A 20424-nucleotide genomic window follows, 5' to 3' on the forward strand; every position below is an offset into this window, starting at 1 on the left:
ACATTTTTTACACGCATTAGTAAATCAAAAGAGAACAGAAATTTTAAAAGGTTGAGATCTTGTTGTTTTTTCATTTTTTCTTTTCTCCTTTTATTTATTTTTTATTTCTTTTACAAATCTATTTTAATAAATAATAAAAAGAGAAAGGAAGGAAAACTTACCTGAAATGCCCCTCGGCCGCGTCGTCAGAGGTCTCTCCGTCGCCGAAATCGGCCTTAAAAGGTGGGTTTAGGGGTCCTTTCTCTCGGCCTTCGGGCCAAGGAAGTTTGGCCTTCGAAGGGATTTGAAACAGGGGCATAAAAATCGCCCTTTGCGCAACGCAGGCCACCGGCCACGGCGGCGGTGGTCATGGCCGAAACCCTATTGCCGGATGTGGGGGGAGAGTATTTGAGAGAGTTTGGCAGATTTTTTTTTTAAAATAGGGCTGAAATGATTTTTTTGGGTTTAAAAAAAATTCTATTTATAGTGTATCCATACGAAGTCGTTTTGGGCCTCAGTCTCAGGCGCCAAAACAACGTCGTTTTAACTTTGCCCGATTACCCGACCCATTTACCTGAAGGATCCGCGTGTTTTGTGACTAGGGTATAATTGCTACCCTAGTCCTTCTACTTTTCTTTGTGTTTCCAATTAAGTACTCTTTACTTTTGCAATTTTACCCCGTTATTTGTCACCCTTTCAATTCAGTCCTTACTCGAACTACATCATTTTGGGGGAGAGGGAAAATTTCCATTTTGGTCCCCCATATTATACGCGTGTTCAGAGTAGTCCTTCCCCTTATTTATTTACGGATTTCTCCCCTGAAGTTCTGTTTTAAGTTCAGATTAGTCCCTTTTGTTGTTTTTGCTATTAAATTAATTAATTTCAATGGTATTGTCATTATTTTTACTATTGCTATTATTTTTAATATTACCATCATTTTCATTGTGTTTATCATTACTGTTTACCTTATTATTATTATTATATTTATCTATTCATTCATACCCTTTTGTTATTTCAAATCTAATTATATATATATACATGTTCATAATATATATATGTACACATATATACTTTTGTATAATTTATTCACATATACATACGTACTTATATATTTTTTATATTTTTATATACACGCCTATATATATTTATATACATGGTTTTTACTTTACTTCCATGAATATATACATACATACTTATATTTTTATATACTTTATAATTATTATATACATATATATATACACACATATATCGTTTTACATTTTTATAATTTTATTCATCTTCTTTATTTATTTATTTACGTTTTCATTATCATTTTGGAAGAATGTTTTAATTTTATTCACTTATATACTTGTTATTTTGTATGTTATTGATTTGTCCTTTTTATTTTATTTTATCTTATTTTGTTGCTATTGCTCGTATTTTTTTACATCATCGTATTCAATATTGTTTTATTACGCATATTAACACCTAGTTTCATTTCTACCATTTCGTGTTAGATCAATTTTATTCGATGCATGAATCACGATTTTAAAATAAACAAAACTTTGTATTTTGATATTCGAAAAGATCGTGTCCTAACTTACGGGTTTTCGATTTTCTCGACAAACCCAAATACACGAATCTTTTCAAACTCAAGTTTTAAACGGTCTCGGGAATTAAGAAAAGTTCGTGTCCTAACTTACTGGGCATGAACCCTTTTTTTAAAACCCTAGATAGCTAAATATCTTTTAAATAAGCAAACTTTCAGCATGTATTCTCGTATCGGGAAATCGATACGTTGTGTCCTAACGCATTGGATATGACATGTTGTTTTCTCGATATGAGGATTTCTCTAAAAAAATAATAAAGGCAATATTTTGCATTTTGAAATTCGAGAAAGTGTGCCCTAACGTGCTGGGTTTCGATTTCTCGTTTGACCAAATAGCCAAATATTCTCTTAAAACTTCAAAATATGGGTTTCTGAAACCATAAGGTGATCTTGGTTTCGAGGGTTTAAAGTATCGTATCCTAACGTGCTGGATGTGATATTCCTTCAGAACAATAGAGTCTTAAATTTCAATCCATGTTATTCAATTTTTTTTAAGGATCGTTTTTTTAAACTCTTCAAAGTTTTCAATCTAAACCGTTTGTTAATAACAACGCTTCGAGGTGACCCGATCACACCTCATCAAAAAAGATTGGTGGCGACTCCCATGTTCGTTTTTCATTTCAAAATCCAAGTCGACCCCGTTTATCAAAAAAATGGTTTCGACACATATTTTTGGAAAATTACTATTTTGCCCTTACACTTTTAATTCATTACAATTTAGTCCCTAGGCTTGGAAAATAAATTTCATACAATTTAATCCTTACTCAAGCCTAGTCAATTTTTATACACATTAATAGCAGCCCATATATTTCATAAAATTTACAATTTTACCATAAATTTATCATCTTTTCAATTTAATCCCTAATTGATAATTTCATCAAAATTCTCTTTACAAAAGTTGTTTATCTAACAACAACCTTTCATTTTCTATCATAAAACTTCAAAATTCAAGCATACTCATCAATGGAAAAACCCTAATACTTTAATGATTTTGCAAATTAATCCCGAGCTAGCTAGATTAAGCTATTATGATATCGAAACATAGAAATCATAAAAAACGGGACAATGATATATACCTAATTGAGAAAAATAAGCTTGCTAATATCTCAAGCTTCCATGGCTAGGGTTTTGTTTTTTTGTTTTTTATGTTTGGTAGATGATGATGATAATAGATTTTTTATTTGATTTATTATAACTTTATTCTTAATTTCCAAAATTAACCCTAATGTTTCATGAAATTTCCAATGATGACTATTCATGCTTAACTACTAAGAATTTTAATGAGTTAATTACTATATACAGACCTCCAATTTCAAATTCTATAGCTATTTAATATCAATAGCTATTAGAACTCAACTTTTGCACTTAAATGCAATTTAGTCCTTTTCATCAAATTTTTATACTGTATTTCTATCATATAGTAGACCATAAAATAATAATAAAATAAATTCTTTTTCCAACTTCAAATTTATGGTCCTGAAACCACTGTTCCGATTTCACTGAAAATGGGCTGTTACAATTATAATACGAGGGCCCACTTCAAACCCTTTTCTACCTATAAATACCCTCATTTCTCGGAAGAGCAGGGATAAGCAAGCATCAAGCAGTGAAGCTCTACTTCTATATCTACTCAACATTCTTCAACCAACATATCTAACAACTCTCTATAATTTACACCTCTCACTGTGTGAATATTTCTTGATTTAGTGATTTTCTGAATCTCTCACAGTGTGACCACCCTCGACTTAACGATTCTCCGAATTTCTCCTAACGTGAACGGCTACTACAAGCTGCCTTTTACTTTTTATATTTTAACAAGGTATTAAGCTTTACAACTTGATTAGTTATTCAAGTAATTGATTTCCAAAACAACAGGAAAAAAATTAAAGAAATTAAAGAGATGATGTTCTAGAAGAGTTCGATTAGCAATTATATTTTTCTATATAATAGTAAAATATATTCTATTTTATAAACTTAGGTGTTAATCTGAGAATTCCCTGAAAAAAAAAGTGATATAAGCTTAGGTGTAAATGCAGCTAAGTTAAACAAATATCCAATCTAAGTGCTAGTAGTAATATAGAAGATGAAGTTTATTAGAATAAAAAAGGAAAAGAATCAAGTTTGCATCATCCAGTTCGTCATGGTGCAAAAATATAGTGACATTGACACCCAAAAAAGGGACTCCTTCATGATATTTGTGTTTTCCACTTTTATTATTAATTTTAATATATGCTTTGGATAATTGATGGATGTCTCAGTGCTCAAGGGACTTGATTCCATTGTAGGAGGTTATGAAAGCCGGAAAAGAATAATTATGAGAGCCAACAGCCGTGCACATTTTCTTAGAGATGCATTCTAAGATATAAAAAGGAAAATGTAGCTACAAAATTGTAACAACTTATAAACCCAATACACCATTGCTTAAATCTTGGCCTATACATATTTCAAAAGCATAAAAAAAAACGACAACAGCAGCTTCTGATATCCTTTTAAAGTTACTGCTTATGTCCCCAACTCAAATTTTCGTGCATGATATGTCCCCAAAAAAAGTCGGTGGAAAGAGAAAGCTAGAGACAACGAAAAGTAAAAAAAGTTCCTCTTGTTCTTTATAAAACTGTTTTTTCTTTTGGAATTTTCTTTTTATTACCGTGTTTAAATAATTTTGATATATTATATTCATATTCAAGCGTGCTTGGGGATAGAGATTCTTACAACGAAGTTAAGTGGGACTTTGGTCTGGTATCCCACTTGTTTTGTTCTATTTTTTTCAATGAGCCAAGTCTGAAACCCTAAAACATCAACCCGTCATCTTCCATACAATTAACCAACCTTCTTATAAAAACATATGGCCTATATCCATTCTCCGGCAAATTACGGAATTTTACATTTAAAAAAAAGCTAAAATACCAGAAAAAGAAACATGTTAGTGATGAAAATAAGTTGCAATTTGGACAGTTTTCTTTATTTATTTTTCTGTTGACTTTAAATTTTTCATACCATTACACTTTAAAATATTACATTATTATTTTCTTTGCATTTTAAGTCCCAGTGAGTGCGCCAACCAAACATACATCTCGCGTTGAACAGGTTTTCATCCTTATGTTGCCGAATTATTTGCCATCAATTAAGCGAAGAAAACTTTTTAAAATTGTGGGTTTTGTCATGCTTTAGCTTTATGGAGATTCATTTTTTTAAAATTAATTTGTTATTCCTAAAATTCTATAATTATGTAACATGTTGATGTATGGACGGTTGGAATTTTAATTTAATTTTTTTAAAAAAAAATTACGTCTCTTATTTTATTTTATAGATAGATTTTCAGGAGCTTTCACATTTTACTAGTACATGTGATTCCCAAATTTAGAAAAGAAAAAGTTGATAGTGGTTCGGGTGGAATAATTAAAGAACAAAGAAAATGGTAAGATAAATCATTAATTTGGAATAAATTAATTGATAAATAAATGAAGCATGAGACAGAAAAATTACGTAACTTCCCACAAATCCCCGAGGGCCACCCAGTAGGTGACGTAGCAACGGTCACAATCGAGTGATGTAAGGCGGATTCGTTAATCGCTGCTTTGGGATTTTCCTTTGGTTTGGTAACTTTTAATTACTAAATAAGCTATTGGAGAATCCATCTCAGTATCTCAACCTGCCATATTATCCATCGATTCATCCCTCTGTTAATATACAGTTAGTGTTGTTTTCTTTTTCTTGTAAAATTGGTATGCAAGTTCCAAGTCTTCTACCGACCATGGAATTGGAAGGTAATACATCATGTGCCTTTTTGACTCAAAGAGCTCTTCCCATATGCGCAGACAAAAGAATCTTCTTTTAACAAAATATAGTCGATTATAGCCGCCAAAATCAGAAGACAAAAAGTGCTAGATTCGGATTGGAAACCAGAAATGTGAACTCCATTTTCAAAACTCATTAATTAAGCATGCAACCTAATTAATTTAAAAAAAAAAATTGGGGACAATCGAAGCGGTCCAATTTTATTTTGTTTCCTCTACACTCTAAAATTGTAAATAGAGAAGCAAATGTTCAACAGATAAAAAATGATACTCATGCAGAGGAGGGAAACAGAATCCACCTGAGCTACAATGCTGAAAAGCTATAGGCTGCTCCTTTCAAACCTAAAAGATTAGGGGAGGGTAAAATTTCTATAAGAATCAAGATCCTCCTGGTAAAAATCTCTGTACACTAGTTTTTTTAATCCTAGTCTAATTAAGCTTGATTGATCAAGGATTTGGCGTCTATAAACGTTCCATGAAACCCGTATGGAACCCTGGATGGTAATTTAATCGAAGATTCAAGTTGTAAATTTATGGCGTCTACTATTTGGAGTTCTGATTTCCAACTATTTTCATCATGAACAAAGGAAATAATATAACCGTCATCTTCAGCTGATTCACAATTATCGTCTCGAGGCAAGAAAAACGGCTCCCCACCAAATTTTTTATCGCCGTAAATGTACTTTTTTACCTCCCCAGTAAAAAGATCAATCTTGGCAAATCCCGACACTTTTGGCCATGGTTCAGCAATGGCAAGATAAGCATACCGTGTTCTTCTTCCAAGCCGGTTCCTATTCACCATTCCAGCTTCCAAGTTCACTTGCTCCGATTCCGAGATTATTGGGCGACGTGTGGACTTACCTGTCTTCAAATTGAGCCTAATTTCGGACAACACACTTTTCAAACTCTCATCACATTCATTGAAAATAGAGTCGGGAGGTGTCATACAAGAACCAATCACTACAACTTCATCCGATTCCGGCTCTTCCCAAGCGTTCCATAGATGAAAACAGAAAGTATCAGGGGATTCAACCCATATTATATCCTTGGAATCACTTGCATTTTTAGAAAGAATCCCGAAGGAAGACTTCTTGTTCTTATCGTAAATTACTGGCGAGCCACCGAAGATCATTTCTTGCAGCTTGAACAGCACTTGCTGATTGGGGATCACAACGAAATTCTCGGTGATGGCGAAATCATGCATCATGGTTGGCATGGATAGAGGGATCTCGACATCCGGTGATTTTGTGCCGTCAGGTTGAAACTTGAAGTACTTTAAGTAGGGCTTTTGGATAACATCGTAACTCAAAGCAAAGAGTTCTTTGGAAAAAGGATCGATTTTGGGGTGTGCAATCATTGTAGATTCAAGTTGATCATCAAAATTGTATCTTCCAACGGTTTCCAAATCTCCCGAGGGACTGATGCGCAAGTGGTAAGGAAGGTCATCTTCGGACATAGCTAGAAGTCGATTATTGAAGTAAACTAAGCCCGCATTAGCTACCCCAGTGCCTTGTTTGTGATCAACAAGGCCGAAAAGGCCTCTGGCATAGAAAAGTAAGAGTCTGGCAATCCCTGAGTGGCCATGTAATTCACCGATTGCTTTAGGGAAAACAGGGCGACCCAACTCTTTCTCTTGTAAAAATCTTTGTGTCTCAGTAAAACGACAAGCATAGCTGGCGTTGCCATTATCAATGGTAACGGCGTGTACCATGCCGTCACCATCGAAGAAGTGGTGACCTGCAACGGGCTCGAACAAAGGGTTGGCTCCATTGCGGAGATACACGCCGTTGATGCAAGAAGGGATAGTGCCGGTGACAGGAAGGGCCTGCTTGACGGGCTGTTCAGGGACGGGAGCGAAGTTTCCGGAGATTTGCACATGTGGGTCTGCGGTTTTAGGAAGTGGGTGTTGAAGCTCAAGTGAGACCAAGGCGCTTTCAGCCATGTCAAGTGCCATGGCTGCAGCTCTTTGGAGGAGGTTCCACTGTGGGTGGCGGTGGGTTTTAGGTTGTACTTGTACATTTACAGAGTCGTCTTCTATGGGGATTAAGGGGTTTTGGTAGGGTTGTTTTGGGAAATGGAGGACTGAAGGAGAGTGCAAAGCAGAGTGAATGATGCTGATATTGTGGGTTCTGTTGGGCTGCCGACTGTTCCAGGAGATGGATGTTGGAGAGTGGCCCAAATGTACCGTTGATGAGGAGGCAGAGGAAAGAGGATGGGAAATCTGGGGTTTGGCACAATTACATGAGGAAGAAGCCATAGCTTTTAAAGGGTAGAAGGCAGAACTCAAAAATGCGTTTTGTGATTGGTCTTGGGATAAAGAAAGTGTATAAGGAGACAGATTCAGATGAAAGAATGAGTGAGTGTGCTTTGGGGCAAGAAAGAAGAGAAAATGGAGGTATAAATAGAGTGGGGGGATGGCTAAACCTATCCCAGACATCTAAGGGATGGGCACGTGGTGAACTTGTGCAATGGGCACCAAGTCATCCATAAGAAATTATTGTATCAGCTAGTTACTTAAGTTAGTAATCTATATTATCTTCGTTTAAATTATGTCATTTAATGAAGTTGTTGAAATCAGATTACATAACTTGCTTGCTGAAAATGATATACTGTGATGCAACGTAATTATTTTATACACTTCCTTTATTGTGATTGATTGCCAATTGCTGATATTGTTGTAGACCGAAGAAAACAGAGTATCCCATCAAGAGGAAAATTAATAAGGGTAGTTTATGAATTACTAGAAGATGCATCAATCTGAAGAGCCAAACCCAATAATATTTGCTTGGCAAAGGGTCCCCAATTTAGGGACCAAATGAGATGAGATTCAGAAACACACTCATTCGCACACAAAGGCAGGGAGTGAAATCAAATCAGTCACCTCACCTCACCTCACCTCACCTCACCCCATCTCATTTTTTTTTTATGCATATTATTATTTTAAATTTTGATTAAATTTGTTTTTAAGCAAATAGGAGATCACAAAGAATTATAAATATACATTTCTCTTCTTCTTTTTTTGCCATAATATATAATTTAGACATTGAACTTATTTATTTGTATTTAGTTGGTTTCTAATATTTTTTTTGAATTTAGTTAGTCCTTAAACTTAAACTTGTATTTTAACAATCACGTTAATATCTCTGCATTAATACTTTTAATTTGTGGAGAAGTACTAACCTGATTAATGAAATATTATTTTGAAGATTAATTAAATACAAATAAATAAATTTAATAGTCAAATTATATATTATTGTTTTACACAGGGAGTGCTTATATTATTTCTATTAATCCTATAATTTCATTATCATAGAGCCTATATTAACATACAATTACGTAAATAATTTTGTAAGAGTCTATGTCGGCGTCCCTCCTCTTGTTGCAAATCCATCGACTGATACGATCACTCCACCCACTGGGCCTTTCTTCCCACCCCTTCTCAACCACACGAAATCTTGGTCACATCATATATATAATAGCTTCTCATGCACTCCCTCATCCTCTTCGTAAAGACATTAATAGGTCATGTCTATTTTTTTTCATGAAAGATGCGTATTTCATCCATAATCTCCAGCAAAGGTTAATGTCAGTGCCCCTCCCTTAATCAACATCCGATCATGTTCTCCTCCCTTTGTCTCCGACTAACACCGATTTCCGACCCCCCCAAAATCAAATTATTGAACACCCTGATATTTTTTTGTCTCTCCTTTTCCAAGTAATATCTGGACAGTAACGGTTCCCTCTTCTTCAAGGTTTACCAATTATGTTTTCTGGTCTAACTTTTCCAGCCGTCGTATGGCCCTAATAAATAATGGTCATAGTCGTGCTTCGTTTGGGGAATTTGGTTATGTATCTTCTTTACTATTCTTATTTAATTCTGTCCAGCTGAAAGAAAATAATTTTTGAATAATTATTTGGGGGAGCTTTCATGAATATTCATAGAATTTTTTTACTAAATAATTTAAATATATGAAATATGCCATTTAAGTATATAAATATGGGAGAAATTATTATATACGTCCTTCTACTTACCTTAACTTTGAGCTCAACCAATTAAATGATTTCACGTTATAATTTTTACATGTGATACTTATACGTAAGCAGAAAAAATAATTGGAAATTCCAATCAAACGGGAGCCTCTTCAAGTGGAAGACGGAGAAGAGAAAGAGGAAAACATATTCAAAAAGAAAAATAATGCATAGGTTTAAAAAGTAAAAATGAAATCAAGATTTTACTGCTTTCTAAGTTTTGTAAACACCAAAGCTTCTTTAGTTTAATATTCTCAAAGAATAAAAATGATGAAGTAAGCTAATTCAAATACGAAATTGCCTGAGATTTTGTCATCGAATAATCTCAATTTTAACTTTTCATTTTTGACCAAAAAGTATAAGCGAAGACAAAAACTGATGGGGGAAGCCAATTACTGGGAACATTTCTCAATTTTATTTAACCCATACAAGATTAGCAAAGAAATCGATGTATTTGGCTGGATGCAGTTTGAGTTTTTGTAATATTTGATTTGGTTTCGGGTCCCATTTTTCTATATAAAACTCGTTTTATTTAAATAAAATCAAATGAAAAACATTTATATTAATATACATAAACTCTCAAATATATATATTTGATAGTATTGGCCTATTATTTTAGATATGTAATGATTCAATTATAACTAATTAAAGTTAGCAATTATTTAAAAGAAATGACGCAATAATTCTAATAATTTTAAATTATTTATAAGCTTAATAGCTTAACTCAAAATGATTTTTAATTGGCGTGTTACGAATGATTATGATATTAATTTAATTATTTAATTTATAAATGAATCTAGAGTATTTATTATGATTATCATAAAAAAAATAAAGAATCGCAATATTAGATTTTTTTTGGCTCAAAACAAGGTGACAGTTTTCTTTTTTTGACAAAGCCCAAATTTTCTAAATTCAGTTTCAGGTATTTCGATTTTTATCCCATACGATTTTGGTTTCGATTTCAAAAGTTAAAAATCGAATGGAATGGTTCAATTCAATTTTTGTTTAAAAACTGAACGGAATTCACCCAAACTATAGCTAAAGTGGGGAGAAGGGCATATATAATATTTTCTCTAGAGATTATTTTTGATACTCCAACATTAGATTCTTTTCATTTTTATAATCCTTAAGTATCATTATCATTCTTTTTTCTTTTGGTACCATTCTTGTCTATTTTATGATATACATTCGGAGTTCATGGCTGACTCTCCCAATAATGTCGTCTTTAAGGTATAAACATGCGTCTTCCCTTCAGAATGCAATGTGTCTTATCACTGTATACAACACTTGTTGATAAGTATCGTTCTTTTAACCACACCTATGGTACCTAAAAGTTTCGATAGACACTAAAGGTTATATAATTTTATAAATATAATTGACGGGATTTTGATTGCTCGGGAAAAAGAATGTGGAGTATCATCTATTGATGGACCCTCTCAACAAGTTTGATATTAGACTCTGCATTTTTATGTTTAATTTGACCTCCAGGTATTGACTTTGCAAAGGAGAGCGCCTTCACTTACAATTTCACCCATTTAGAGATTTTTTTGGTGGGTGAAAGTGTTTCCATGTATGAACTCTTACGACTCTCGATGAAAGCGGGAGACAAAATATAAAGATAAAGTCGAACATAAACACTTCAACTTCAATACTAAACCTATTCAAAAGGTCCATCAACCTTTGACAGACAACACTTTACATGCAATCAAAATTCCTTCAACAAATAAAATTAAATAACTATCACATGTTCCATCTAAATCCTTTGAAGTCCACCGCTTATCTCGAAATTTCTTTTGGTTGTTTGGCTTTTCAAGTCATAATCTTTCTAATACATGCCGTACGATATGGTAGGAATCACTCGTTGTTGTGTGATGGACAACCAAAAGGGGGCTTGATATTGAGACCGCATGTTATCATTTTCATACCCCGTTGGCGTTACAATATGACATTAAGCTTTCAATCATTTTCATTGTCTGGTTTATCCTCTTTAACATTGAGTTTCTAAAAATTCTAACCTTCAAAGTCGGTTCTTAAACACAAACAAAGTATTAGATGCTTGGACTTGTAGTACACTACATTTCTTAGATAAACAAAAGAGATTTTAACGATGAAATTAGAATTTTAAATTTACTAAATATTCGTTTTTTTTAACATATGAACTAATTAGTTAAAACTCCTAATATATAAATCATGATCTTGAAAAATAGATTAAATATCTTAGAGTAACTTTTAAGTCATCCATATCTTGAACATTATCGATTATGAAGATTATTGTATTATATTTTATGTCCAATATTTTGTAGTATCGCTAGGATAATAAAATTTTGGATGTTTAGGCCAAGAACAAAATAATGAGTTTGTCCAGAGGTCCCCCCATCTGATAACAATCTATGCGAAAAACCATGAAGTTTGCAATGCACAACAGTCGCATTCAAGCTGAAAGGTGATGACATTAATGCCAAAATAAAGATGGCGATGGAAAGTGGGTAATGGTACCATATCCCTTTGGAGTTTAGTGTGTATCATGTTCTAGCTTTCGAATGAGGTTGTATACGGAAATCAATTCCAGACGCTCCCGGAGGACATGGGACAAACAAGGATGAAAACGATGCCCCAAAATTGGAAAGCAAGTGGGAATTAGATTGGTTTCTTAATTAAGATTAAATACCCTTTTCGCTCTCCCTTTGCTTTTTGTTGTTTCTTAATTCCTGGTAAACAGAACGGAAGAATAATTGAGAAACCGAAAGAATTTCGTTTTGGGAGTTTTGTTCCTTTTATTGTCTCTTTCAACCGCTCCTTGCAATCTTCATAAAAGTATCTTCAGTTGTGGGGGCAATTGAGCGCTAGGAGCCTTGATTCCGTCATATGGAGATGTTAGGATTATGTCAAATCAGGTTGGGCTATTTTGGATAAAATGTTAGATATATTTTGTATTCCAGCTTTTCTTTTGTTGGAATTATTTTAGATTAAGATATTTTGGCTTAATTTGATTTTATAGTTGTTTGAATATGTATTAGTGATTGCATTGTATTGTACTAATAATACGGTATCATTAACTTGTTTCATATCCATGTTGACATGGAAGTTAAACATTTTAAAACCTAGATATTTTCAAAGAAACTTTATTGCACATTCTTTCATTTTTTCTAAAGGCTTTATTATAATCTCTTTTTGTTAATTGCGAAACTGGATTCATATCAAGATGGTATAGTAGTGGAGGAGTGTAGCTAGGTTATTTACAAGGATAACTCAATATAGAAAGTTTTTGCTATTTGCATTTAATTTCATGTCATTTCATGCAAGTTGCTTTAAACTTGTCCTGCAGGTTCACCATGTTCAGGTCATTCCCAACCCAAAGTCCATCCATAATAATTAAGTTGCTGAATTTAAGACTTTCTTCCCCACGGGATGCATTTAATGACAGTTTACTATTGAGTGGCATCCTCAATCATCTACAAAATTTTGGCAATTTGTATGACATGTTCCAAACTTTAATTATCCTTTCAACTTGGTTGGTTGGATTTACAGAGAAAACCTTCTGTAATTCGGGCTGATATATGAACAATTCTGCTTAAAATAATTAATTAATATTTAGTTGGAATTGCTTTCTGTCCTGAAGAATCTAATTTGATGAAGCAACAAATTAAAGGACGAGAAAAAGAAAGGAAGGGAAGGACGACCCTTTTCTATTCTGTCTTATAGAGGGAAGATATGAGGGGTGACATTTTATTGAGACACTGACCGGTTTATCTTTATTAGCTTCTGACACCCACCATCCACCAAGTGGCTTCATAATTTGGAGACAATTGTTCCATCTCATGAAGTGATGCTTGGACTCAATAATGGCTCTCCACTCCATTCAATATTAATCACCAAAATGAAGAGTGAATTCTGGTTGTGTTTTATCAGTATTGCTTAATTTTTCATGGAAGGAAGAGATTTGTAAATGTTTGAAGAAAAATCCCAACTTTATGCTGGGCTACAAGGGACTCAATGATGCATTTCAATGTCGAATTTGCCGACCACTAACTACTCTGGATATGGCCTTCATGTTTCTTAATGGATTACCCATGTATAGTTCATGAATTTTCGGGAATGAGATGTTACAAGTACGACCACAAATATAATTTCAATTATAAGTACAACTAGGAATAAAACGTGCCCAATCAATTAGATTTGGAATTAAGTTAATATAAAGTACAATAAAATAAAAACTGAAATATACTTTAAGTCTTTATTATAAAAGCTTCAACTCAAAATAAATAAATAACCACACATGATATTTATGCCTGATGGGAATCGATTTTAAAGTTCAACACTTGTGAATCCTACAAAGACTTGGTTGGCTTGACAATGATGAGATATTAGGTAGGTTTTTTTCATAATTGTAAAAGTAGGTAAGGGGCAAAAGGGATCCTCCATTTTCTCCTGATATCCAGGTAGCAGTTCTTGAGATTTATGACAGGTGAAAGAGATTTCAACTCTTCTAGAAAATCAAAGATTAGAAGGAAATTAATGTGTAGAGGGAATCCATGAATGTTTCGTTTTAACAAATGAAAAATCAAAGCCAACATTATCAGGTTAACTCAAAAGACAGTCAAAAGAGACAAATATAGGTTCCTAAAGAGGGAGATTCTTCATCTCAAAGCATAGGCACCTTCCATGACCACACAAAATGGACACTACCAAAAGAAAAGGATATATATATATATATATATATATATATATATATATAATCTGTAAGATTTTATTTTATTGATGATTTATGGTGGGATGTAATGAGAAAATTAATTAGCGAGTTTAATAGAGTTACGCAATTAACCTAAATTAAGAGTTACACTTGTGTACCATATTCTATGCTTCCTCAAATTTGCTTTCTTGGTTAGGTAGCGGAGGGAAGATGCGTGAACCATAGCGCAGTGGGAAACACATCTTAGTCTAATGATTTTGGCTTTTTTTTGTTTGAAAGCGATACTTAAATCTCGGAAGAAGTAGGTCAATGGAAAGTATCAAAGGGTAGGTCTTAATGTTCTGAAAATGAACTCCACATTCAAATTCATTATGCGTTATTTTTATTTTAGAAATTGATTCCACCTTTTGCTGCTTCACTTTATTGGTAAAAAGGAGATTTGTCCTAGTAATCATTTTTAATATTGGATTATGGTTAATTTATCTCTTTTATATATTACAATGTTTTTAACATATGTTTATATTATAAAAATTTGACATATGGGAAAGAAAGTAAGCATGCATTTGTACAAGGAATATTAGGTTAAAAAATGAACTATTGCACACAAACAAATAAGTTGGATTAAAATATGAATCGAGTTTGGTCTTAAACATTCAAAGATTGAGCGAGGTCTAGCCTGAGTCATTTTCTAATTGTGTAATATATGATGTAATTTATCACACAAGAAATTAAACCTATAATAATATATAATATTATAATGTAAACCTATTTTCATCCTTGTTTTATGTTATACATTTATAATGATTTGACTATTGATGCACATTTTCCTTAAAAAGAAAAACCTACCGTTTAAAATATTTTCTTATTTCCGTTGAAATGTCAAAAGTTACCAATATCAAAGGTGCTTATTGTTGTAGGCCTATATATCTTTCCTTCTATATTCATTATATTTTAAAATTATCAAAGCAAATATTTATTATTAGGGTTGAAATTGTTTTATTATTTTTAAAATATTTATTTTATGTTAGTATCCATGCTTTGTGGTTACCAAAACTCTGACTGTAAATAGATTTAATTTAAGTAGGGTTCATCATCATACAATTTTATGTTGTGGAAAATGTATTTTGTATGGTACTATTCCACTCTCTTTTCTTTTTTCCTTCAACCACACCATTCTAAACGGTTTTTCTTTCTAATAAAGTTGTTTTTGTTTCACTGAAAATAAATTTGAAAAATGATTTTGGGAAAGTAAATTGATTTTTTAAAATTAATGTTTTATGGTGTTTAGATAATCCTGCGTAAAATACTTTTCGTTGTTTGACAATTTTTCTGAAATCATTTTCTAAAATTGTTCTTAGTAAAATAAACACAAATATTATAGTAACATTTCCTTTTAACAAATCGAAATTTATTTCATAACAAGATAATTTATAATAAATATCATATATGAACTTAATAACAAAAAATCTAATTAAAACTTAATTTAAATTACATATATTTCATATATGGGAGTAGATAGTGGTATATTAGAGTTGGAAGGATAAATGAAGCTAAGAATGATTTAAACAAATGTTCAATTAAAATAATTATTAAATATTTATAAATTGTGATATATATTTATTATTAAAATGTTAATATAAAATATTTTTCAATAATATATTAAAATATCCTTTAAAATTTAAAATTACTATTTTCAATATTTATTATATATTAAAATAAAACTTTACTATTAAATAATTATTTATATTTATTATTTTTAGATATAAATAATTAAATATGTATGTTAAATAATATTGAACAATATAATATTTGATATCAATATTTTAATATTTTTAAAATTAAAATAAAAAGATATTAATAATATAACAATATTAGGCTTGATTCAAGTTACTTTTTATATAAAAATAAAATTACTAAAAATAAACTACTTACACTTTTTAAATAAGTGAATCAGGTTTACGTGAAAACGAATGATTTTCCATTGACATATATAACTCATTTTTCGTTAATTAAGTTGTTTTTCATGAAAAAAGCATAGAAAATGTAAAGAAATAATTTTTGTAAATCATCTTCCATGAAATAAACACATCTTAAATTTAGATATAACCACTTAAGAGACCCGTGAAAGGTAATAATATTTTATTTTAGAAATAAAATGCGATGACATGTTAATTGTCAAGTGTATGTTGATTCGCCAGAAATTGGATAAGGAAAATATTTTGTTCGCAGCTTTCAAGTGATGTGAAATTAGGGTTTGGCCTGTAAAATCTATTGCCCAGATTTGATGAGATATATTGTGGCATTGTTGAAACTCTAGCATATAATAAAAGCTCCAATAACACAAAAGAAGCCTTTTCATATAAAGTAAGAATCTCAATTAGTTGCACAAGATTTTAAAATCTCATAATTGTCAAAGAACCAAAATATAATTAATAAAATTATTTAAATTTCTTATTACTTTACCAATAGTTAACTATTTTTTATAAAATCATTATATTCTTTTTATTTCTTTCACTCATATAATGGATATATATCACATACTTAATTAAAACACGAAAAATATTATATGAAAAATTCAATAATATTCTCACAAAAGGATACGACTATTTATGTTTATGAATAATAATGATAACAAACGATCGCGACGAGGATGATGGCTCATGTTCCACTCCAATTAGAGCGATTTTGATGACATTCCCCGGTTATTTTCTTCCCTTGTTCTTTAAGAAAGTTGCGTGCATGGTAACATGTTCGTTTGTTATTGTTCCTGGCTATAGTGGCCTAGTAACCAAGTGGAAAATTTTCTCCCTACAAACTAGGTTAAGAAATTGCGGGCAATTTGAAGTTTGAATCAAGGAACGTAGTTTTGTTGATTCATACATTACATTAAACAGGACCAGTTTTGGTTTTGCAATGTGATGAAGCCATTTTGGTTAATGTGAAATAAAGAATAACTTCCGCTACTAGAAAGGATGAATGGATCAATTAGTTTAATTTTAGGGGAAGTAGTTTGTCAATGAGGTTTGAGAAAAGGTTAAGTTGATCCACGCCCATCCCTAGCATAAGCATGGTAACTAAAGGTGTTCAATTAAAGGAACTTATTCTCAAATACAAGTATTGTCTAAGTGCATGGACAATCCGTATGAGCCGATTGCAGTGATTTAAGCATGGAATATGAATCGAGAAAATCAAAGTATTTAGGCATAATCTGAATTGTGTAAATGTGCAAGCAGGGCAGAGAGAGAGAGGCCCCAGAGGTGATGTCGAAAGGGGCTATCTGAATCTTAGGCATATTTCCAGGAATGTCATAGTGATAAAAGGCCCATTACAAAATCCAATGTTTTTGAGTCCAAACCTTAAAAGGGGTGTTGCAGCCCATGTGTAATTCCAGCTGCTTCCTTGAATTTTGAGTTCTGGCCAATGATTGACTTTTAGCCTGGCTGGCTAGGCTAGGCTAAGTGGAACTCTGCGCCTTTGCGAAATTACCCGGATGTAATACCAACAGAAGGAAAATTTTGACATACATCTGGAGACTAAGATAAGAAGATTTTTAAAAGTTATGTAGGAAAGTTTCATGTAGTTGTGAACCCCTTTCTTTCTCGTCCTTTTCGTACCGTACTTGTGCGCTACTTGTTGAACTTGAGAACCAAGCAAGTTTGTGGTAGCCACCTGCACACATTTCTTCCATCCACCAAAAAATCCCCAGTAAATTTCAACTTCGGAATGTCACTAATTTTCCTTCATTTCAAACCATCTATCCAATTCCAATATGATAACCTCCACATTTTTATCGTGGGAATAACAAGGAACATGTCAACTACCTTCCTAAGTAATTTTCTACTTTATTTGTAGAATCAATTTATATCTAGATTAAAAACTTTATAGGATAAACAATAGGCTGGAATGTGAATAGGAAGCTAACAAAATAATTTTGAGGGTAATTTCTTGGGGCTTTTCTTTGAATGCATGTATAGTCCCCCCGCACCCCCAGGATTTGCTTCAATCTTTTTCAGTAAGAAAGACTTAATATTTTCTGTGCCCGAAACATCTTGCCATCTTGGTATTTCCCTTTAACCTTTCTTTGTAGAGCCTACAAACATCACGTCCCTATCGAAATAACTAGAATCTTTGGGAAACAATACAGCTATCTTAATATAGCTTAAATTCAACCCTTTACCTTTGTTCCCATTTCTAGAACCAGTTAAATAGGGTAAAAACTAAAAACTTGTCTTTTTTTTTTTCTTCCAGCGTATTAATTAAGGAGGCAATAAAACATGGGTTACCAACCAAATTTGTAATAATTGGATTATGTCATCGTTAATCTCCAAGGGTTCCTGTTTCCTTAACTTCGGGTTTTATACAAAAGTGATACAAAAAATAAATAATTACGGAAATTTTACTATTTTTAGATTAATTATGAAAATAAATCATTTTCTATCGTAAAAGTAGGCGTGAGAAACTAAAGTCTTCTTAATATGAAACTGTAGAAAAAAAAAGGCTTAAGGTGCCACCAAATATGCCCTGAGCCATAACTAGCAAATCATTGTCGAAAACCGCTCTCGCTGCAGATTCTTAGAAACCGGGTGCCGGGGTAGCCTGTCTGGAACTATTGGCCAAGTTGTTTATTAGTTTGATAATGAAAGGACAAGGGTTCAGTTTATTTGACGTAAGAGTTTTTTTTCTGAAGCAATATGATATAAGAATCTTCACCTACCAAAAATAGAAGGTTATGATTCTCTTTATTAAATATGTCAAAATTTACAGAACTAGATCTTGTAAAATGGTTTAGTTTAAATGAAAAAAATTGAACTGTTTTTTATTATTTCAGTACTCTACTGACCATTGGTCAAATATTCAATCACTGAATCCTTGGTCTTTGTTAATAGATGTTGCCTAAGCTTGGATGCCAATGATTATAAGCACAACATATATATAATATATGACAGTAAAAGGAAAAAAAAGTAATTTCTCTGACTCCAGCATCCTCATTAAAAATAGTATACGATTTATAGGACCCTAAACAACTATAACTATACAAGGAAAAAAGGAAGACGACTTTGGACAGTTTCTTCTTTGCGTGGTTTGACGAAGACTTGGTAATTTTACCTTTCCCTGCAGATCTTGGCTTACAAGCTAAAGGCGTTCTGCTTTGACTGCATATATACAGTCAACTCAACCTGCCCGACCCTACACCTTTTGCGGTTCGTGTATTTGTCCTCCTCCCCCTTTCCTTTTCCCTATATAATCCCTGCAACCCACATTATTACAAGTTGCCGTATAGATCTAAAACTGTACGTAAGCATATTTTCAAGCGAAGAATTATTAGCAGTATTAGTTCCGATTCGTTTAAGCTTTTTTCCTTTTTGTTTTTTGCCGATGGCGGCAAAGGGTATGTCTCGTGAAAATGTTAAAGTTGTTCTGATTGGTACTCAGTACGTTGAAACCGACCCCGTCAGCTTCAAATCTGTAGTTCAAAGGCTTACAGGCAAGGATTGTTGCGTTTCATGGATCGAGGAGAGTTCATTTTCCGGTATAAAAACCGAAACAAAAGTCCATGGGAAGGTTGCAGCTGAAAGGCCATGTGGCACCGCCACTGTAGGCGTCGGCACTGGTGGTGTTCCCTTGTTAACCAAGGGTTTTTCTTTCAAAGACTTGGATAGAATGATCATGGAAGCGCCACCAATGGAGGAGTTTAAGTGGTTGTGGGATGACTAGCATGTATATCTCTGTGTATATATATTCTGAATTTTTTACATAATTTATTAAGCTTCGTTATTTTTCTAAAAGAATGATTCTTTTCTTTTAAAAAATAAAAAAAATTAAATGTTTCATTTATATCTTGATTTCAAAGTTTAATTTAAATATTAAATTAAAAAATTGAATATTGAACCAAAAATAGTATATTAATCTAATAAAAAAAACCCATCTTCTTTTCTAAATAAAAGTAATTTATATTAAAGGTTATGTCGACTGGGATTGTAGAAACGAATGGCGGTTCAAGACCCCACGCCTCGCATGAGCCAATACTTGGTGGCTTTTGTTCTCGTTTCTTCAAGCAACAAATCTCCTTCGTACAATAACCCGGCAAAGAAAAGTACTCTTTTAGGTAGGATAGCTATGAATAAAATGTAAATATATAAATTACATTAAAAAACTAAATATATATATCAAAATTAAAATAATTCAAGTATATTGAAATTTATAAAATATAAATGAATACAAGTAGTATAGCATTGAGTTAACCTGTACAGTAGATACAATTGATGGGTGAATATTTGAAGTGTAGAGAAAGAATTGTATGAAATAAAAATATATTTTTTTAATAATTTAATATCACATCA

The 20424-nt window shown here is 32.4% G+C and overlaps 2 protein-coding genes across 2 annotated transcripts; one reads left to right on the forward strand and one right to left on the reverse strand.

Moving 5' to 3' along the window:
• Window positions 1-5539: 5539 nt before the first annotated feature.
• LOC105771210 (9-cis-epoxycarotenoid dioxygenase NCED2, chloroplastic) lies at window positions 5540-7789 on the reverse strand. Its single transcript, XM_052630792.1, has one exon. It carries the CDS (start codon window positions 7619-7621, stop codon window positions 5798-5800), a length of 1824 nt encoding a protein of 607 aa, XP_052486752.1. The 5' UTR covers window positions 7622-7789; the 3' UTR covers window positions 5540-5797.
• An 11532-nt stretch (window positions 7790-19321) lies between these two features.
• On the forward strand, window positions 19322-19918 carry LOC105767515 (VQ motif-containing protein 1). The gene has a single exon (XM_012587065.2). It carries the CDS (start codon window positions 19460-19462, stop codon window positions 19796-19798), a length of 339 nt encoding a protein of 112 aa, XP_012442519.1. The 5' UTR covers window positions 19322-19459; the 3' UTR covers window positions 19799-19918.
• The last annotated feature ends 506 nt before the right edge of the window (window positions 19919-20424 follow it).

Source organism: Gossypium raimondii, chromosome 5 (genome assembly GCF_025698545.1).
Source record: "Gossypium raimondii isolate GPD5lz chromosome 5, ASM2569854v1, whole genome shotgun sequence".
Lineage (NCBI taxonomy): Eukaryota > Viridiplantae > Streptophyta > Magnoliopsida > Malvales > Malvaceae > Gossypium > Gossypium raimondii.